Genomic DNA, 22,966 nt, shown 5'->3' with positions numbered 1-22,966 from the left:
GCATTGTTTCTGACCATGTCCATCCCTTTATGGCCACCATGTACCCATCCTCTGATGGCTACTTCCAGCAGGACAATGCACCATGTCACAAAGCTCGAGTCATTTCAAATTGGTTTCTTGAACATGAGTTCACTGTACTAAAATGGCCCCCACAGTCACCAGATGTGGTGGAACGGGAGCTTCGTGCCCTGGATGTGCATCCCACAAATCTCCATCAACTGCAAGACGCTATCCTATCAATATGGGCCAACATTTCTAAAGAATGCTTTCAGCAACTTGTTGAATCAATGACACGTAGAATTAAGGCAGTTCTGAAGGCGAAAGGGGGTCAAACAAAGTATTAGTATGGTGTTCCTAATAATCCTTTAGGTGAGTGTACGTCTTCATGCGACTGTATATAACAGCCATGCATCATCTATAACCGCTTATCTAGTCTGAATGTTGCTGAATGAACTCACAAAAGCTGGGCTCAGCTAGTCAGGTTTAAGATGGTGCGTCACTACTGTCTGGGAGACGTGGTGTGCAGAGATTGCCTTAAAATAAACTACATCATCAAATACCCTACATTCACTGCTTTAACCACAAACTTAATTTTTTGATAATACAATGGACGAGACCCTGAAACGCCTCTTACACCAGAGTTGGACTGGGAATTTGGCAACAGTCAATGTTGTGGTGACGCGTTTCCACGACATATACACATTGTTGAACAAGGTGGTGAAGAACACATAGGGTCATGGAGCCGACGTGCTGGTTGTCCATGAGATTATTTTACAGCCTTATAGATGCTGTGCAAGGAGAGATGGATACGCGTTTTGGAGATCGCAACAGTGAACAAGTGGCTTTTTAAAAGATAAAGCTACATTATCAGCTAAAAAGCCAGCATGGCCACCAGTTGATGATCCACTTAATATCCAAAAATAAGGTGCAGCTTTTTTTTTACATCAACATTTTATATACAGTGTGTGTGTGTGTATATATATATATATATATATATATATATATATATATATATATATATATATATATATATATAGCAAGCCAGACAGCTCGCCTTCATGTATAGCAGACTATGAGATGCTAACAGATGGCTGTTCAGCGGTAAAATAACCTGTGTCTGTCAGGGTGCTGCAAACAGATTAAGTGTCGGCAGACTCAGGTTTAAGAGTGTTTCTGTGCTGCAGAATGATAAAAAGGCCCTGACACACACACAAACAGGAAGACACATTGACTGACACACACATGTAGTGCGCACTCAGTCTGATTAATCATTTGAAGCCCAGAGAGGAAATTTTCAAAGCTACAGTCCATAGCCTAAAAAAAACAGCTGAAGGATTATCTGATAGTTTTGAGAGGTATAAAAAAAGAAGAGAGCAGAGAAGAGAGGGATGTAAATGAGAGGACACAGACAAATATAGAGAAAATGAAAGAGAGACCGAGACGTTAGGGAAAAGAAGAGGTCCTGTAGGGAAAAGAAGAAGTCCTAATGAAAGTGAGAAGGAAGGAAGCGGGACGCACGTTGCCGAAACTGCTCCCCCTCTGGTTTTTTTTTCCTCCTGCAGTGCTCTGTAATTCGTCTCTAAAAATATCAGGCAAGACGAGGAGGAGGAGCATAAACAAACACAAGGGGAGGAGAGGAGAGAAGGGAGGGAGGATGGAGGGAAAAGTGCACTGAGAGCACGCACTGTAGCAAAACAGGTTAAAAAAGAAAGTGAGAGTAGGGCCACCTGGACGTGGATCTGTTTGTCCATGTGAGATAATGAGGGAACAGGAAAACAAGCAAGTAAGACAGCGATAGTGAAAGCCGCGGAGAGACAGAGGGAGCATGTGCCTGCTCTTTTCCAGGCAGCCACGTGAGTGCTTCTCCTCAGCTGCTCCGCTCACACTGGGCCCGCCAGAGGGGAGCAGAGCAGGGTCGCCACAGTCACAGTGAAAAAAAAGTACACTAGCCCACACTACGGCACTGTATATACACACTCTGGTCACATCTTAATGGCGTCCTGACCTAGCCCTTATAAGATGCTAGTACATTTTCTGCAGATTTACATAACCATATAGAAATGCTTAGGCAAAGACGGACAGATAAACACAAATATATTTAATGTGCTACCTTTAAAATCAAATACTTGACAGTCCATCCAGCCTTGCAAAGAGAGTATGTACTCTTAGAATGACATGCGTCTACACAGACACAGTCCAGAAAAATGGCCACAGACATCTAACCACTGCTTGGGTTGTGCTTTGCATACATGACAGCCTTAAAGCTACACAGAAAAACAGGTTACATTTCCAAAACACAATCAGAAGAAAACACAGAAAGAGCCAATCTTTGCTCTCTGTTCAGCCTTACCAGGCGAGCTTGAAGCCTTTCATTAGTACAGTGAGGAGTATCTGACGTCCATAGCGTGTTGTGGGCACTGGGCTGCCCGTTCACACCGCCGCATGCTGACTGACAGCCTGCCAAAGCCTCACCTCCCATACACAGAGCAGGAGAGATGCACGAAGGGCAGAAGGGAGGAGTGGATGCAGAGACAGACGGATGGTTGGGGACCAAAATCTGGAAGGATGATCCTCAGCTTTGCCCACCTTTCTGCTACATTCCCTCGTTCGTATCGAGGTGCCGCAGTGCTGAGCAATTGTGCCAGAAATTCACACCTCCCTGGGGTTCCTCAGTTTTCCCAAAAGAGAAGGAGGTGACTTGCACCGCAATATTTACCACGCAAACTGCAGCATGCAGCAGAGGTGGGAGGACTAACAAGTGCAAATAAATGCCACCATGGCTGGTCGCTGTTCATTTCTAACTCTGTCTTTTCTATCAAGCTCTCACAATCACTCCGTTTGCTCGCTCAAACTCTCTGTCTCTCCCTCAGTCTCCGCTGCGGATGAAAGCTGCACTTGCTGTGCTCACAGTGAGCAGGCGCAGGAGCTCTACCCTCCTCCCTCCCTCCCTCCCTCCCGTTCTCTCTGTCCTCTTCCCTAGATGGCTCTCTTTCTCTATTTCTCTCCAAGATAAGCCTAGCTGGCCCATTGTGGAGGACTAGAGCAAGATTGTAGCCTCTGGCCATAACATCCTCTGTGCAATGACCCCCACCTCCACCTCCCCATGCGATGTATGAGAAGGGTATTAAGTCGGGGGGACCTACTGTAATTCTTTCCTCTTGTTCTGGACTCCAGCCCTGATCAGTGTAAACAGCTAACCTTGTTAATCTCTTAATGCACTGAGTGTGCTGGGGTACTCCCCGAGTTTATGTCTGTGTGCTGTGTATGTGTTCTGCATACATGATGAACCAGATAGACATCATGGTGACTCAGCTTGCTTAGTTTTATAACTGCAATAACCTGAGTATAAATCTACCTGGGGGCCTTTTCTTAATCTTCCTCATCGGTCCAACTGACCGTCACAGCAAGCCAGTCATGCTTTGGATTTGGTTTCCAACAAACACATAGGGATTTAGCTTTAGAGTTAGCCTATGCTAGCCAGCTGATAAAATCTGCTGGCTCCAGTGTCATTTCTGCTGACAAAGTCCACGGCTAGTTACCTGTTGTTTAAAAAGTTACTATTCATTTTGAGTGGTAAATCTGGAACCCTTATTGCAGATGGTATTATGTTCCTTGCGTGTAAAGTGTGGTGTAGCAACAGTAACAGTAGGGGGGTGAGGCTTAGCAAACGCAAATTGCTTTAATCTGTGATTGAACATTTATAAATACTTCAACAAGAACAAGAATCTGAATCAAAAGCATGTTAACTCATCTCATCTATATTTGTAATTGATGAACCTTTATGCTATTGTAGTCCACTGACAACTGTAGGTGGTTGCTTAATCTCTTCCATAGAGCTCTTCAGGCCACAGAGTTCAGAGATCAACCGACCATTAACTTTAACAGAAGCAGTCATCAAAAACAATGCGCTGACTTGACCGCAGGCACTAGGTCAGGGTGCAGCACATTCTTCCTGTTTAATCTTCTTAAAGCCCTGCACATGACAAATAACACCTCATTAGGCTAATGCTGCGTTCCAGGCAAAGGAGAAACCTCCAACTGCCGACCTCCCAGTGTTCCAGGTGGACGACGCCAAACGTAAACAAAAAAAACATGGTTGGCCGTGGCAAAAACATGACTCTTTGCCAACTCTTTCAACAGTGCCCTAGGTGTTAAAAAGAGTGACATAACTAACCATTACTCGTTAATGGTGTTCCCATCTAGCTACATCGGTAGGTAATCTGCTAAAGTAAGTTCCTGTTACTGAAATCTTTTGTGCAGACAAGATGACTTTCATGATGAGATTGTTTACCGTAACTGGCTACTTAATTTGACAGGTTACTGTCTAGGTACTGTATGATAGTCTTTATTATTTAAATTAAATACAGGCAAATAATATTTTCTTTAGTTACCAGTACTTTAGTTGATGGATTAACATTTACAACGTGCACTTCCATGGGTGCCGCCATTGCGTGACTTCAGGGCAGGGTGGCTTAAAGGTTAGAGAAGCGAGCTTGTGAGGTCGCCGGTTCAATCCCCGGTCCAGCAGGATAAATCTGTGTGTGGAAAGTTAATATGCAACGCTTGCCTTCCCTCATTTACCACCACTGAGATGGCCCTTAACCCCAACTGTTCCAGCAGAGCAGAGCTGCTCAGTGGCCAGCAAATCAGACTGTGGTTGTATTGGCCAGCTTCCAGGTGTGAATGTGATCAGGGTCTTCCGGCAAAAGAGAGACTTCCTCTAAGTGAAGCTCCCCTGAATAAATAAAGGTTAAAAAAAATGTTACTTCATGAAGTCGTGGGAGATGAATCTGCCATCCGAGTATGAACTCCGACTTTGAGTGGGGTGCCACTGTACTTTTCTAGTAGGAGGTTCCAAATTTGCCTGTAATGCAACATAATACAATAGCTAATGCAAACCATTCACCATCATCAGAACTGATATTCTGGTTGTCCGTCACAGATACACGCACACGCACACGCACACACACACACCCTGATGATCTAGAGATTGATTTTATATTAATTAATTAATTGACTGAGTTTATTTAACTGTTTGTCACTCACTGATTCCTATTATTGACACTCTTTTAGTGTTTGATTTTATTTGTTTTGTGACGGCAATATACAGTAATGCACTTAGTACAGCAAGCAATGCAAGTTGTTATTATTATTGTTATTGAGCTTAGCCCGCTGAGTCACTGAGCTTCATTTGCTCACTTTGCTTTTATCAGATGCAGATGGTGCCAGGAGAGAGCGAGTGCATGACTGACTGATAGAGAGTGGCAAGCAAACAAGAAAAGATAATGGCGCGCAGATGATGCAGTTGTATTTGGTCAGGGGGTGGGGGGGGGAACTGAATAGGCTGGTCTTCATATCTACTGAAAGTATCAAAGTCGCAAACTTTTATATAAAGACCTTTTGGAACAGACACTGATGACAGTTTTGTCAAACACAAGGTTTATTAGATGCCAAGTTCATTAGTATGTTTTTTTTAAAGGGGATGTGGGTGGGCTTTCTATCAATGGATAGAGCTACTACGCAAAGCAGCAGCATTAGTATCGCCTTTAAGTAGTAAAAGTAGGCTTTTATTGTCATTTGAGCCATGTACACAGTACACAGTGAAGTGAGACAGTGCTATTTAATGTGTTGCTGCCATGCAGTTTTGTGGTCTGATGTGTTATTGTGCTTTTCCTCTGTTGCTGACATATACATCAAGTTTCATAGATTAATGGAAACATCCCTGATAGTTAAAAAAAAAAATATTTTAATCATGACTTTGAGAATGTGACTCTTAGTTAGCATTGGTCTATTATTCTAAAGCATCGCCTGGCAATTGCAATCTAATGTCTTTGTTTGTGGTGCACTTGTGTGTGTGTGTGTGTGTGTGTGTGTGTGTGTGTGTGTGTATGTGTGTGTGTGTGTGTGTGTGTGTGTGTGTGTGTGTGTGTGTGTGTGTGTTTTTGATTTGGCATAACTGCACATGTATAGCTTGGGCTGAAGAGGACTCCCTAAAATAATCTTTAACTGACTATTAAAAGCACCTCAGACCATACTCTAGAGAGGAGCTTTCATCTCTGTGCTGTGGGACAGACAAGAGCAGACAGTAGGACACACTCTCTCTCTATTGTTAACCAGCACCGTCTCTCCCAATAGGTTGCTGTGAATGCGGTAGCTCTGCACAGAGAGAAAAGCGGGGAGAGGAAAAGAGGCAAACATATGAGAGAGCTCTAATCCTTTCCCAGGATGAAGCAGTGAGCGCTGTGGCTTGAGCTTCAGTCAAGCAAGAGAAAAGTAAGTCATCTCACACAGAGTCCATCTGGTGCCCACCTAGTCATGACTTATTAACAATTTCATGGGGAAAAAATCCCCAGACACAATACCTGCAGCCATGGCGCACCTTCATAATCTTAATTGCAGAGAATATCACTCTCACGGTGCGAAATACAGGGGAGCCAGGGGGAGCTTAGCTCCCCTAAATAAGACATCAGCTCCCCTGAAAGAATGATTTGAGATATTTTGGCTAGGTCTCTAAAATATTGACAGCATGCTTTATTGTCTTTAATTTCTATATTTGTCTATCATCATGGATCCATGTGTAAATTCAGGAGCGTCAGACTTCATCCAGCCAGAGGGAACGATCATCGACCATCTGCAGCGGAGCAGTCGCTTTGCGATATCCTGTCCCTGGTCCGCCCCACTCTGTCTCCGGTACGGATTGTGTCGCTAGTCCGGCCGACGCGCTGTGAACGGTTCGTGATCGTTCCGTCTGGCTGGATAAATATTACACATGGACTACTACAACTGGGGGCTCTCTGCAGCGCCACACCACTTTTCAAAAGTCTTCCCTCTCACAAAGAAAAGAAAGGTCAGGTCGCAAACACCTTATGTTTAGTGTAATTGTAGCGAAATGGCTACATATGATAATAATATTAACAATTAGATTTTAAGACATGCCTGATAGTTTTACAGCCAGGCCTACATGCTTGCAGCTAATTATGATTCAGCATTAAGATTCACAGTCTGCTGCCCCCCCCCTCCCTCAGCTTACTTTACTTATGTGGCTGATGCATCAATGAGCATGCTTTGTTTATGTCCACCAATACGCCTTTATAAAAAGAATGTATCAACGCAGCCAGAGGAGTCACTGCAACATTTTATTCCAGTACTTTCTTAAAAATACTGGTACAGTAACTGTTTTTTAACTGTGGTTGTACCTTGCCAAAAACATTACTGCAAATGTGTTATAAATACCTAAATGCAAACCACATGCCATCACTTGAAAAATGTTTCTCATTCTAAGACATTAGTATAGCCTGAAAACCGCAGAAGGTTGTTTACATAAGTTTTAAACACACAGAGGCTGGCTCTCCATTGCAGGAACAGGATGTCAGCATTATGCAGACAATGTGTGATTACTGAAAGATGATGATTTTATGGAACAGACAGCCTTAATTTTGGCCCTTGAATCCTGCCATACTTTATTTTGTGCCAGTTTTCTTTTATCTTCCTTGCGGTGTGTGATTGCAGTATGACTTTTGTCACTGATCCGTCCGGCCTGCTGAGGAGGAGCCGCTACACAGTGGTGCTGAATGGACAGCTCCTCTAGAGAAGAGCCAACAACTGACTCAGAGATGTTTCCTCTCACTGACGCCCCCTGCTGACCAAACCACAGCTCAGTTCTGCTATAGTAAAATACTAATAAAAAAGGTGTTCCCAATGGCATCAGGCAAAAACGGTTTTACTGTCATGTAAAAGTAAATTTAGTTGCACTGTTTTCCTGAACAGATGGTATGTTCAATGTGCCCCTCACAGGCAAGATTCTAAAAGAAATACATGATTCTCTGTATTGCTATGTTTGAAAGTTTGCTTTAAGAAAAGACTAAACTAATAGAGGTTTAAGATCATAAGTCATGGAGTGGGTCACACTTTGACAGATGGTAGTAGTATTATCAGTCAGGAAGACAGCAGTCATGTGATTTCTACATTAGCTCCTTTTTTTTTAGCATTCCTTGAACCCTAATCTGGCCCACAGATTTTTCATTTATTTCTAAGAATAGCATTGTCAGATAATCTGGATTAATCCCTCTACACTGCTTTGTGGGAATGAATGCCATGGCGAGCTTGACTCTCACATTCTGCCCGGCATTCCTTACTTTGTAATATAGTATGGATTACACAGATACTGTTTTCCTATTCTTGATAAATAAACCCCCATAGATTGCTCTCTATGGTCACATGAGGGGTGGGGGGATGAGTGATCATGTGACTGGATGACTGTTTGTTTGTTATTTTAATAACTATGTAACTATGTCAGATAATCCAAACCCTCAAGGCCACAGTGGGGAGCCAGAGAGCAAAAATGCATTCACAGCCTGCAAAAATAAGCAGTATGCACACATGTGCAAATATACATACTGTTTATCCATAAAATATGATTAGACTATTCTAGCATGAAAATATGGTGCGAAACAGAAGCAAATAAGAAATAAAATGAGAACAATCATTTTACTCTAACTTTCATTTAACCAAACATGTAAAGTGAGAATTGTAATTAGCCTACAGGGTGCACATGTGTTTGATGTTTGACTGAGAAGGAGGTGTGGATTAAAGACAGAGTATAGTAGTACAGGTTTAGGTGATTGATTAACAGAGTCACTGGCAACAGAAAAGCCAGGAAAACATGTATAAAAACAGCAAGAACTAGGCTAAACAAATGCAAACATGGGACAGCAATGCACAGCAGAAACCGGCTCAGTAGTTGGCCAGAGTCAATTTAATGTTATGCAGAAAACACACCAGCAGCAGACATCCCACTGAGGACAGAGCACACACCGTAAAAGATAAAAACAGTGGTGAGGCGTAAAAAGACAGAATGATGACAGTGATGATGAACGACATAATATGTTCGATAGCAAAAACGAGGAACACCGCGAGGGATAGATATCATGTTCAACATCAGGTCAACCTGAAAAGTGATAAAGTGAAATACAGATGGCCTTCTGCACAGCTGTCACGTGTGCCATGAATAAAAGAACAAAGTACAGCATGTGCTGACATTAAAGCACTCATTTAAAAAAGCCTTTCCTGTTTCTGCTGCAGCAAGCAGGATGAAAATAGGCCGAGGTTTCTTTTTCAACAAACCTCCAACACTGGCACGCACACACACACATAATTACTAAACAAAGCAGAGCAAGAGGGGGGGAGAAGAGAGGAAGAGAGAGTTGGTAGAAAATTGAGTTTAGGATTATCTCTATTAACCTAAACAATAGGTTCAGGCTGAGAGAGAATGGACCTCCACTAAATTTAAATATCCAGCAGTTATTAATATTAGTCTTGTTAAAACTTGTGCAAAGATGATTTGAAAGCTCTGGTAAGACACTTTTCACTTCTCTTAGACTGCTCATATGTACCGATAGCCTCGGGCAGATGTGTAGGGGGGATGCACTGATGTGATATGTCAAATCTGCCCCAGTACTGACCCTATTAGGTGGACCGGGTCAACCACATATGACCAATCCACCAATCCAAATTAAAAAATGTTTCTTAGTCACTCTAATTATACAATTCAGTGACTTCACCGTTATCAGTCACATCAGGCCACAGTACCACAGCTATCCGTTGTGCAAACAGCACTTACTGTTCTGCTCTATTAATTTGATGCAGTGAGATAATGCCATGACATAAATCTTAATTCATCGCTTCCACTTTATGTAACCTTACAAATAGAAGAATAATCCCAATCAGTCCCATGCAGTGAGGTAAACAGATCCCCAAAGTCAGAATATTGGAATGGTATCATGTATGGCTTTAGAATTAATCAAATTATTATTGAAATTGCAGTATGGCCAAGTGCAATATCTAAGTTTTTGTTGATTTTTTGACAATGATGTAAAATGTGTCACAACACAAGCATTGTGGTGCTACAGAGATGCCCTGGCATACAAATACATATTTTTCCAGACGTAAGGGAACATGCTTGTTTGGTACATACCACAGTAAAAATCACATCATCATCTCCTTTCTCATTGAAATCGTGACTCATCTTGCATTTACAGTTACGAAATAATTGCAATATGTTTTCTTTGCCACTGTGTAGCCCTTATATCAAGAGAGAAAAAATCTGACTTACATTCATCCTTAGCTATGAACAAATGTTGTGTATTGTGTGCCACTAGTGTTGTGTAGTTAACAAGTACTACTGAAGCCCCCAAACTAACAAAATGTAGCAAAAGGTTATTAGACAAGTCAAAAATATTACTGAATAAATCAATAAACAATATTGTTAGAAAAATTTGCCAAATTACCTAACAAAAAAAACAGTAGCTTAATACAATGAGCACCAGCCTTTTCAGCTAGCTATCTAGCTGAAGCTAACATTCATCATAAACTATCAAGTACACATAATGTTAATCATCCATATATGGTCAGTGCATCATTAAAGAGGTGGTATTATGCTCATTTTCAGGTTCAAAATCCTATTTAGGGGTTGTACCAGAACAGGTTTATGTTGTGAGTTTATTCTTATGTTTATCTGCATCTTTTTTACCTGTTTGAGTCCTTAGTCCTATGTCTCCATGTTTTAGTGTAGTCCTGTCTCCTGTTTCTCAGTCCATGCCCTGATTTTGCAGTCTTTCCATATTTTGTGTTTTACTTTGGTAGATCTATCCTGGTGTGTTCCCGTGCACTTTACTTCCTGTTTTATTTTGTAATCTTCTGTGCCTGGTGTTCTTGTCAAGCTTGGCTTCCTGTTCTGTTCTCCACCTGTTTTATGTTCCCGCTCCGCTCGTTTGCCTCACTACTTAATGCCTGTGTTCTGTTCAGTCTGTGTTGGATCATTGTGGTTTATCGTATGTAGTCTGTGTTTGCTCTGCTCCTGCTCCCTAACTTCTTGTGGATTTTTGGTTCAAAATGGATTACTTGGTTTTCGTTGGACTAGTTGTATCTGCCACTGTTGTGAGTACGCCTTCAGTTAATTAAGTATTGAACTGAACCTGCTAAGCTCTGGTGTCCTGCGTTTGGGTCCTCAACCTTGCTCACACACACCATGACAGTTTACATGGTTTAATTTTTTGTCATACTGCACATTGCTGCAACTCCTCTTTTCAACCTGTGTTGAAGGCTTCGTTTTAGCTATGGAGTGATACATCTTGTCTCTAAATGATCTTTGTTGGGAGTTGCACAGTTCCTAGTTAAGGACTACTAGCCTATCAGAAGCAGAGAAAGGTGGGTAAGCCCGGGTCTAAGCCCGTAAACCGCTTCGATTCAGCCATAGGCTACATTTTGCCGACCAGCTTGACAACATAGACTGGAGCAATTAATAATGAGTTATTAATCTGTAACAAAAGTATCTTTCATCCATAAAGTTTTAACTGAGCTGAGAACAGCTTTATGTCCATTGACTAGTGTTTGGAAGGGAGAGGAGAGATGTGTTGCAGCTCAGAGTTTTTCCACCGGTGTTTTTATGGGCGTGTCAGACTAGCCGCTTGGCAAGCGTTATGTGAGGCGCATTTAGATTTCATCCCTGTGAAAGGGAAGCGGCTGGACTACAAACGAGCTGTTTTCAAGCAGTTCAGAGCAGAGTTTTCTGTGGGAGATGGGAACTCCCTTTGGGCTGGAATTTGGGCTTTTTCACTTTGCAAACCTATTACATGCACAAAAAATTTTAAGAACGCAATAAAGGAGGGGGGAGCCAAAAAGCATAATACCACCTCTTTAAATATACCTCTTGTAACAGTAGCTAAAGCATTTTAGCCAGCATGCTAAATGCTAAGAAATTTTGAACAAACACTCATGGCTTGTTGCTATACTAACGGTTAATTGGCTAGCAGTGGCTGTATGGCTTTAAACTAGAGGGCAACTTTCAAGACACTGTTGGATTGCATTGTCTTTTAAAGGGTGAGGTATGAAATGTTTGTTTGACTCCAGGAATCATTATTGTTTTATTTAAGATTCTTCACTAACAAGGAACACTTTCACTGCTGGTATTATCAGTGAGTGAATGACAAATTCGCATTCATCAGGTGTGATTATCAATTGATCAATATTAACAAACTGATCTACTCTATTGGGAACCTGCAAAAAAAGACACAAGAGTCTGTTCCCAGCCTAAACCGGAGCTATAGCCTTTATGCAGTACATCAGTGACTCATCACATCCATGACCCTGAGCTCCTCAAATACACAGCCGCTCTGTTCTGAAAAATTATGTCACGACACAGATCGGGTTCAGCTAATCTCTTTAGATCTAGTCCACATTCAGTAGTGTTTGGTATACTGCTACTGCATCACTGCACTGCTGACACTGCTGTCTAAAGACAGAAATGTGAAAGAGTCTCTGCAGAACCATATTCACTGGAATGTAGCCTACAAACACAACAAACAATTTTCAAAAAAAAACTACTGTAGTGTAAAAGTGGCACAAATCCTCTTCATACTTAATTAAAGGCTCTTTGAGAGACTCGTCCCTGTGCAGTCTGTATTTTTATTTTTATGATTGTTTGATATCAATGCCAAAAACCTTTCAAATATCATCAACACCTTTTCGACATTGTTTCTAATTACATAGCTACACAATGCCAGCTCAGTCATCAAACAATTATGAAATAGCTCCACATGATCTCATCGTCAGTGAGTGTAAGATACTGTGGTGTCGAAGCCAACATGGTCAGATGTGCTGTCGCTGAGGGGTTGTTCACTGTTGGTAACTCTCTCTCACACACCCCTCCGCGGGTGAAAGAATAACCCCATCTGCGTCCTCATACTCTGTCCTCAGAGGAACCTTTGCTTAGCCTTTATTTAAACAGGCAAGTTGATTAAAAACACAGCAGCTGCATGGATGATGATGTCCATGTTCATTCTGTATCAGTCTGACTTTTCTCTGGTATTTAAGTTGCACTGATTTGCACACTCTTATGTGCTCTGACACAAAGGCAAAGGTTTGAAGGCAGAGTGAGGAAAGCTTTTATTATATTAAAGGACTGTGGTTGTAGAGTGTGATGGGATTGGCTTGAGATATTGACTGACCTCTCTCAGACAATCTCTCCATCTAGTCAGTCAAGGCTGTTGCCACAGAGACGACCCTGCCATGATCCAAGCTGGAGTGGTCCAGCCTGCTGCTTCAGGGCCGCGTGCGGACCTTATCTGCTGTTTTCAGTCAGACATACAGATGTTGACATGGAAAACGCAATTCAAAGCCCCATAGAAGCATGCACACACACAAACACGCGCGCAGACACACACACACACACACACAGACTTTACATTTGCTTACACCTGGTTGCTATGCCATTACCACCCACAAGGCCTTCAAGGACGGCACTTGAGCTATTTCAAGCTTCACAAATGATCCACGTCACTCATGGTGACAAAGCAACAATCAGACCTTCAACCACATCAACTTTGCACTGATGAAATCTGCAAAGCTAATGCCATGAATCACAATGAAGAACCACTACTTTTCCCACATCAAACCAAGGCAGTGGATGAAAACCTGAAACACTGGATTACATCATCAAGGTCAGATACTGCAGAGAGGATGTCCTCAGATAAAAACAGATCTGCATTCAAATCGTCATCAGACGACAGCCAATGAGTTCCGAGATTGCTCATCACACTGTAAACAATTATAGGGACACGAAAGAGGAAGTCTTGGCCTGGATATCCGTTACAGGAATATCTGATAGCTACACCAGCTCTTGCCCCAAGAGGGTAAATCATTGTCAGGCGATAACTAATGGGGTCCAAGATGGAAAATTAGAGTGCCCAGCTTCTTCACCTTACATCAAAACAGAGAGTTTTATTAGTTTCTCTACAGTCTTGTCCCTTCAGTGGAACTTTGAAGAGTTAGTTTAGTCTACAGAAAGGCCATATCAGAACCAAAATCCCTATAGTGTCTCCACCTCTAACCCTGTGGCGCCCCTGCAGAGGACAATGCGGACATTGTTTCAGTAAATGATGCTACAGCAGTTTTGTTCCTGGATCTCACACACAGTGAAATCTGAGTACCAGAATAAGTGCAGAGGAACTATATGCACTTGTGGGATTTATAAACAGTGCGGTAAACTGGAACAGCTCCCTCTTTTGGTGTGTGTGAGCATGGCATTCTCAGATGTGATGAATCACTTGCAGGGCTTTTTACAACTAATGATGACTAAGAACATACTTTTAATAAATGGGGGAGTATAATGCAGAGGATGAGGGATGGTATAATGTGCCACAACCTACTGTTTTATTCATCTCTGCTTTAATGACACGAAGCAGGTCTGGGCTGCCATATAATGTCACGGCTCATGTGTGCAGTGTCTTTTGCTTGTTGAGTTATATCCTACCTTTGGGGTTTCCATATCAGTTTCTTCCACTTCTTTTGCTTGGCCTATCAGTGAAGGTAGAGAAGAGTGACAGGTTTTGGTAGATTATCTTTACTGTTTCATGATTGTCCTGATGGCAGATGATTCTAACTAAAATGCACTTGTTTTGATGTCTGCTACAGTTTCCAGTCCATAGACTAAAAAACAAAATCATAATGAACTGTACCCCCGAGTTAAAATGACAAACCCTAACATGGTTGTAAATCTGTCCTGACATTTGCTGTTTTAGTCTTATTCCAATCCAGGCAATTTAAAAGAAACAATAATGGTTTAAGACTAAGAAATTGCACATACATTGGTGTGTGTTTGTGTGTGCATGTATAAAGTAAAGCAATGGGTAATTGGGCTTGCAGAGTGCAGTCCTTTCACTCCAGTCGCTGTTGCTGCCAGTGACTCAATACAGTGCGCCCACATGTGCCATGAATCACTGTGATCAGAGCCCCTCTACCACTCCTCCATCTATTCAATCAATTCATTTTTGCTGTGGCACCTGATAATACATTTGCCTCTCCAGTCAGAGCAATTTCTTCCCACTCCTTTACCCCTGACTGAGCTTCCCAGCACCTACTGAGAAGTTTCTTACGATTGTGCAACATCTATTACAGGTTTTAATGCCTGTCAATGATGTAGTCAACTTTAATATTTTCTTACAGAGAAAACAGGAATTTCCTGTAGAGATTAATTAAGCATCAACATTTTAGCCAATGCTGCATAATAGATGAAAAATAAATGCACAGTGTCAAAGGCCTTTCATATTCACTGAGGACTATGAAAAGCTGAAAGTGGATATTTAAAATGACCCTCTGGCAAACGCTGGATGCAGAGGAGCAGAAGAAGCCCTAAGAAAGAATAATCCACAGCCACCTTTGGAAACAGCTAGGGGGGAAATAAATCATGTCTGCTACAGAGGAAGCCAATTCAGAGGAGACCGATTACAACACTTGATTTATGAAACCTGAAAAATAGATGTTCCATTGACAACAAAATATGTTGAAGATAGGTAATCTGGCACAGAGGATTGAATTTGACTTTTAAGGTCTTTGGAGTTTAGGTGTTAATCCTCAACGTCTCTGCAAAACTAAACCCCAGATGGACCTACAGTGTTCAGCACAGAACAAATGTGTTAAGTTTTACATGACAGATGGATCTCCACCTCCAACATATTTAAACTTCATCCCTGCGGATTTGCATCTGGATAAGAGCGCTTATTTGAGGAGGGGAAGTGCATTAAATGTGGCCCTGCTGGGCGGACATGTAGGGATTTAGCATGATCAGCGGAATTGATTTGTTGATGAACATATGTGAATTACTGCGCACCGTAAGACACCTGAGGCCCTGTGATTAGTCAGCAGTGAAGACCCGCTGAATGCAGACACATGGCCCACACGTGAAAAACCTGGATGCACATTATGGCTGGTTCTAGACTACTCTGTGGTACCTGTCTCCTTATCCTTGCCCACATACTGTAAGTACCCCAATTTAAGTTGTACAATGGATTGAATGAACCCCAGCTTCATTATCTCACAGACATCAAATTCCCCCGGGAATCAATACTCCAGTAATAAGATACTATATATTAAGGGGGCTTTGGGGAAAAGGAATGGTATCAATTTCAGCTCCAACTGTGGACACATAAGGACAGACCTGTCTCTAAAAATGATCACTGGAAGGTCTAAATTTAGTTCAGTTCATACCATTAAATGGCATATATGCATGGCATATCTCCTTGTGTAACTCCACAGTGAGGCAGATGTCCACCCAGTGTGAAAACAAGACCTTTCACAAAAGCAGTAAGTGGATGTGCCAGTGACAGACAGATTTCTACAGAGAGAGGTACTTAATGAATCACCTTCAGTGAGGGATGTCAACAGCTGGCCCAAAATACAGGCCGTGATATGATAACGACTCAGGTTCAGATGGGTGAAACTCTTAAAAATAGCTTTCTCTCTTTGTTTGTGGAATTTTTTGTAGACTACATTTTATTGAAAATTGATAGAGAATTAGTCTGAGTCTGCAGATTAAGAACCTTGTGTCCTGTTTGGATGTTTATTTCTAAAAATTCAGTATCTACAGCAGTTCCCAAAGTGATAAATGGTAAGAGGTGCTGCAAGAACCCTTCTTAATAATCACCTCAATGCTGCGATAAATTTTACTTCAATTAACTACAACTCATATTACACTTTCAAAAATACCTTTCTGAAAGACATTTGAAAAGTCAAACTGGAAGAAATTTAAATATGTACATTTTACAGTGAATTTTAGGGCCATAAAATGAACACACTGTTTTAAACCAAATTCAGTTGTTAATGGACAGTGCTGTAAGGGAGGCTGTTCATCTCACTGACCATCAGTACATGAAACAGTACCAGAGTAAAGTTCATTGTCTGACATGGTTCAGCTTTTGTACAGCTGACCTCACTGGTGCTTTGCATCAAAGCTGAGAGCAGCAGAGCACACCATACAGAGATACTAGTGATGGAAATACTGGTCACAGTATTCTTATATACACATATTTGTGTAATTTTTAGCTTGAAGATGGTGGCTGTGTTAACTATAATGGATGCTGTAGATTTATAAAAAGTTTGAGAAATCCTGATCTGAAAACCACAATTATAGGCAATATGGAAAAACCCCCCAACAACATCCCAATATTTTAGCATTTTGAAGATACTTATATTTGATAAAACTTTCTAGCTTTGACAAATTTCAGTGATTCAAGTATGCATTTATTTTGCATAATGTGCCACTTATTGAATCATAGTAAAATGTTTCTGTCATGTAGGAAAAAAAGCATTATTTTTTGCATTTGCATAAAAATCTATATACATACAATACAATTTAAGTATAATGTAATCCGTACACATTAGCAGCAGCTAATTTATTTATGCTGTAAATTTGGTAAAAACCGATTTATAAAGACTTTTTTATATACTATTTTATATACATTGCAGACAGATATAATATTTTTTATAAATTGCATCTTACTGTATGAATGGCATGACACTATTTGTATCACCATTTTATAAAAGTTTAGGAGCAGTGGGCGCATTTTGTAGAAGAAATCTGACTTAAACACAGCAATCGCTTTTTTCCAATAAAGCAATCTAATTATTTAGCCCCCTGAGACACTTTGTTTGATCCTTAATGACTGTCATTTGTGATTTATTCAAGGACTAAATTTCATTAAAAGGACTAAAGATAGTTATGTGAGGGTAACACAGTAATATCTGCCAGGAGTATTTATCACAGGGAGGTAACCTAAAGCAGGGCTAGGACTGCCCTGTATCCCCGTCGACAGGCACAGTAAATCCAAGCAAATTGCCCTTAATGGACCTGGGGAGCAGAGATCACAGCGGAGATTTAGGATGCCCAGAAGCCGGCTGGAAAATCCCTTCTACTCAAGTGTGTGTGTGTGTGTGTGTGTGTGGTATATTGCAGAAACACTGCTTTGTGTATATATGGTAATTTATTTATTAAGTTAACACCCTGTGCATTCATCAGGTTAAGGAAAATGCATGTGCATATTAATCATTTTGACCCATTTCTCCTATTTATATGAAATGCAGAAGAAAAGAAAAGCTAACAAATATAATTTTAAAATTGAATCGACAAATATGAGAATAAATATAAGGAATACTTGATGCATAATCACAGCTTGTTTTATTGATTGACAGTTCTCTACAAAACACTAAATGTATAAAATAGCTACCACGCAGTCTTACATTTTTCTTATGTTGTAAAAGTCGCGTTCTTTTAGTGCTACATTTCTTAAGCAAGTCAAATAATGTAATTGACATTTAAAAGTCTTCTATGGACAGAGAGAAAGCAGATGCATTTTCTCAGCAAAGGTCAAACAGAAAAGGGTAGAGCTGCAGTGCAATACCAGGGTCGTCTAGGTTGTGATGTGGTCAGTGAAAACCACATTAGCACTTTTAGTAGATAATCAAAGGATGATTATTAGATAGCCTGAGATCTGAATAATATGGTATATGATGGATTATAGAGTAGTAGTACATATTGTAATATATGTGAAAATAACATGGGTGGGGTTCCTTATAACAATGCAAATCAGAAAGTATTAGATATAGAGAGAGATGTCAGTTCAACATGTAATACTCACCTATAATTACATCTTTGGATCTTATCTTGAATCTTATCTCTTATACAAATATCTAAATGTTTACAAATACTATTGTACCAACACTACCAGTCGTACTTTTTTTTCAAATATAAAAAGGTTATTAATGGCATAGATTAGGATTCATAGTGATTTCATACACACTATCCATTATGCAAGTCAGCTAAACTCGAGCTTACGGAATAAGAAAGCACCGCAGCTACAGGAAGGTAACAGAAATCAGACCTGACCTTATGTTTGTGCATGGTGAACAGGCAGACACCATCCTGGCCTCTCTCCTGGCTCTCATGGCCTTTCTTCAATCACTGTCCCGCTGTTTCGTTGTCAGATTGTCACTTGTCCAGCATGCTTTGTCATCATCGCCAAGCTTCATAAAATCCCCCTTGTCCTCCTCTCTTACACAGCACATCCAAAACCAGTCAGAGGAAAAAACAATGTCACCAGCTCAGACACTGAAAGTTGCAAACAGAGGTGATACAGACACAACACTTGTTAAGCTAAAATGCCTGTTCAGAAGCCGCAGGATGTACAGACAGACTAGATGCCACTCTGCTGATACAAATATATCTAAACCAGTGTTCTCCTCCTTACCCACAATTCCTCACAGCTATTGTCAAACCACCATCTTTCCTCCCTGCATATTAAAAACACAGCGTGTTTCAGTTTTCTGTCCAGGTGGTTCGCAGCCTCGCTTCCTACCGCATCACCTCACATCTGCTTCGCTGAGCCATGGATGAGCAGTTGTACAAGGGAGGATGGGTCAAGGATGTGAGCGATCTGATTGGCTGGCAGACCATGGTGTGTGTGTGGGAAGGTCCCTTTGGTAGGCTCCCTGCGAACGGCTATGCTCGATAAGGGTGGTCCTTCACCTCCTTTCCTCCTCTCCCTGCTTCATCAGCCTCCCTCCCCTGCTCTGCTGCCGTTCACTCTCTCTGTCTCTCCTCCTCCTCTGATTCCCTGTCTGCGCTACAAGCTGCAGGAACGCATTCGCGCTCCTCGTCCAAAGCGTCGCAAGGTCTGTGTGTGGAGCAAAGTCAGTGGCACGGTGGCTGCATGCACACAAATACACACATGAATATGGAGAAGAGATAGCAACTACGTCATAATTCATAGCATCTTATAGACATAACTACCCTGGCAAAGTGCATGACCTATATTCACCAGAAAAACACTTACATCATTATCATCTTCATCATAGCCATTTGGATGTACTGATATGAGTGTCATATGAGTATCATGTGTGCAGCTGAAACTGGACTGGAATGAATAATTAGGAAAGAGGAATCAGATACAACTGACAAATGAGATAAGATTTGACAAACAACAAAGATGTATATGTACCCATGTATGGCTTAAAATGGGAAATTGTAACCTTATAAATTGCACTAACTGTACCATTAGATGATCATATTAGCGCTGAAATAATATAACCTGAAGAAAAAAATAACAAAATAAAAAATAAAGAAAGGAAACACATCATTTGAACCTACAATGTGTAAGATATCTCTGTTTAAGAAAAATGACAATTATGAGGAATGTTTTTGATCTGGCTTTGATAATAATTAAGTCTAAATAATTAACATGTTATTTGGGCATAGCGAGGCTGAATTATGCTTGACTGTACTGATTTATTCTTTCCTTGTTCGCAAGTCATCTGGAAACAAGAAATTGGGAACTCGTCTAATTTGTGAGTATCATTTACCCAATATGTTGGATCCTTGCTTTTTCCGAGGCTCCTGCACAAAGTAAAGAGTATCAGATTATGCTGACCTCCATCACTGGAAGCTAATGTCTCAAACCACAGACGATGATCGATAATCCAGCAATTGAGATGGCGGAAGAGCAATGCGGACATTAGAACCGAGACAGAATAGACCTTTGGACAGAAAAGGCAGAAGAAGGAGAAGCAGCAGGACTCTGTGATAGTCATTGTAAGGACAAGATCAGTTACTGTCACTCTGTTCAACTCAGCAGCCATTTGTTTTATCAGCCATAAAATACATCAGAGCTTATTTCTGCCTTGTAGACACACTGGCAACAACTCTTCTTTTGAACATGCAAACTAGTTTCCAAATGCACTTGCCTCCTTCCCACTTTATCAAGCCAGATGGCTTTTTGCATGCATTATTTACAGTATTGATATTGTGCAGTTTGTTTGACTCATGACCACTGAAATACCTGCAGCGGGGTTAGAAGGGGTACATGCAAGACAGGGGTGACTTAACATTATGTGCCTTGTAGATCCAGCAGACACAGTATATTCACATATTGTTGATAATGTAATATGAGACGGGTATGATATTTGGGATTTTGATTACTGTAATATAGATCTTAAATGTCAATTTCATGTCTTAAGGGTGCACGACAGTTATAGTTCATTTTTGTTAGCGTGAGATACCATAATGGATAAACCTGCTTATCCATCATATCAAAAACTTATAATTACGATGTGCTGTGTGCTCAATATTGTGCATCTGAATGAGGTGGACTTCAGTTTCCAAGTCATATATTTATGCTGCTGATTTCATCTAAAAGAGCTTTGCTCACTGTTAGAATATGAGCAGCTCCACATATTTGATTTATTATTTATATATTTATCTTAGATAACCCTTTAAAAATACAAGTTCTGCTCTGATGACATTTTAACTCACTCATTTTCTCTCACTATACTTTTCCAATTTGATTACACCCTGTTAACTGTACCTGCACCGCCCTCTAATGGAGGTGTTAACTCCATGGCAAAATTTCTAATTTAAGCAGTATTTTAAAATAATGCAGATGGTTGCTCTTAAGTATGTGTACTTTCTTGTTATGAGGAGGACAGTATGAAAATTCACTCCAGTCATTTTCAGTTCCAGATTACACAGCTGCCACCAGCTGAAAAGCAACGTGTTAGAGTACGGAGATTAGAATGAACAACATAACGTGTTAGTGTTGCATTTAAATAATCAGTTATTCAGTTACCTTTTCAAATAAGCAATCATTTACTGTTAAAAGGCTAACTTATTTCCCTGTTCCTTTTGTTGTCACAAAAAACTGAAAATCCCAGACGCATTTGCATTAGGGCTGCAACTAACGACTATTTTGACAGTCGATTAATTGATTATTGAAACAAATAATCAACTATTCGGGTTATGAATCGTGAAATGACACAATGCCTCTCATTTAGCTATTAGCCTTTAAATTAAACCTGAGGTTGTTTTTAGGCATGTGCTAATTAACAGTCAAGACAATAAAATAAATACTGCTATAAAAAAGGCATCTTTTAATAAACGTTTCTGCTGCAGCAACAAAAGTTCCACTGAAATCAAGTCCTGATAAGCAGCTGATCTGCTGTGACTGAGCAGCTTTCACGCCAGTACTGCAACACCCCGGGACAAACTGACACTATATACAAAGAAAGGAATAACGTTATGCATTTCATTTGCCGATTCAATAATAACTATTTTGTATTAGACAGCGTTTCACAACAAATATAGTTTCCCCTAACTCAACAACTCACAAAACTCCGTGATTTTTTTTTAAGGGAGTTTGGGGCGGATTAGCCGCCGCCTCACGCACAGGCAGGAGAACTGTTTTCTCTTCTTTAGAAAGTATGAAACTGTCCGGTGTTGTCTAATCTTGCGCACTCGGCAGCAACACGTTCCCCAGCTGGGAACGTCGTCATGAGCGATGCATCGTTTATGATTGTAAAATCAGGGCACATCTGTAATGTGAACGCGGCCGTTGTGTATCATAATTATGTGCTACTCACAGCACCATTAATATAACAATCAATCAAACTGACCAACTGTGTAGAAAACGTTTCAGCTCATAACGTGAAGTCCCACTGCTTTAACGTCAAGCTAGCTCGCTAACTAGCTTACCGAGACGAGTCTTCATCATCCACAAAGACACGACTCTTCAGATGATCCGGTGTTTCCAGGAGAGTTCGGCTTTGCTGCAATTCACGACCTTTCTGGCTGTGTGAAGAGTGAAATGCTGCCACAGTCTGGAGGTTTTAGGTTGTGAAGGTGTTACTGCAGCTCTGATGTTGTTTTAGTAACGTTAACGTTACTGTTCACATCACTTTATTCTGTTAAACTGACGGTGTCGCTACGGCCCGATGACGTCATGAACGAAACGATTATTAAATTCGTTGCCAACGGATTTTTGTCGACTACGTCGATTAGTTGTTGCACCCCTAATTCGCATTGTTTCTTATTTCCTATTTCTTGAAGGGCAGCTTCATACTTGTGAAAGGTAACCAAACCATTGTGTCAGTGCTCATGTGTAGCTCAGCTAGCGAGATGGCAGAGTACAGCCTTTGCATTGTGGAAGTAAGTAACTAAGCATTGAATTTAGTTAACTAGTTAACTGGTTGCATGTTGAAGCATGATGTACTGTAAGCTATACGAGTCTGGGTCCATAGAGGCAGCTCTGCCTAATATGCTTCTGCCCAGTTCGCTGTCAGATCGTTAGCAGCCAAAAGGCTTCACAAA

General features: G+C 40.9%; 1 protein-coding gene across 14 annotated transcripts in view; it reads right to left on the bottom strand.

The window, feature by feature from the left end:
• The window catches only part of gramd1bb (GRAM domain containing 1Bb), a 91,977-nt gene that overhangs the window by 42,403 nt on the left and 26,608 nt on the right, over positions 1-22,966 (bottom strand). The window contains exons 1-6 of one of the 14 annotated variants that reach the window (XM_046073545.1): positions 22,352-22,581; positions 20,188-20,221; positions 19,662-19,742; positions 19,077-19,534; positions 18,716-18,937; positions 14,309-14,352 (exon numbers count right to left, since the gene is read on the bottom strand). The exons of 3 other annotated variants lie outside the window; for them this stretch is intronic. In XM_046073545.1, coding sequence (XP_045929501.1) covers positions 14,309-14,352; positions 18,716-18,730 — 59 coding nt within the window. In that variant the 5' untranslated portion in view covers positions 18,731-18,937; positions 19,077-19,534; positions 19,662-19,742; positions 20,188-20,221; positions 22,352-22,581. Of the gene's footprint in view, positions 1-14,308; positions 14,353-18,715; positions 18,938-19,076; positions 19,743-20,187; positions 20,362-22,351; positions 22,582-22,966 lie in introns of those variants that run through there. 10 more of the 14 variants (XM_046073543.1, XM_046073549.1, XM_046073540.1 and 7 more) reach the window with 10 other exon arrangements.

The sequence above is a fragment of the Micropterus dolomieu genome, linkage group LG17 (genome assembly GCF_021292245.1).
Source record: "Micropterus dolomieu isolate WLL.071019.BEF.003 ecotype Adirondacks linkage group LG17, ASM2129224v1, whole genome shotgun sequence".
In the NCBI taxonomy this organism is placed as follows: domain Eukaryota; kingdom Metazoa; phylum Chordata; class Actinopteri; order Centrarchiformes; family Centrarchidae; genus Micropterus; species Micropterus dolomieu.
The sequence above is the reverse complement of the archived record's forward strand: the minus strand, read 5'-3'. Positions and strand labels throughout refer to the sequence as shown.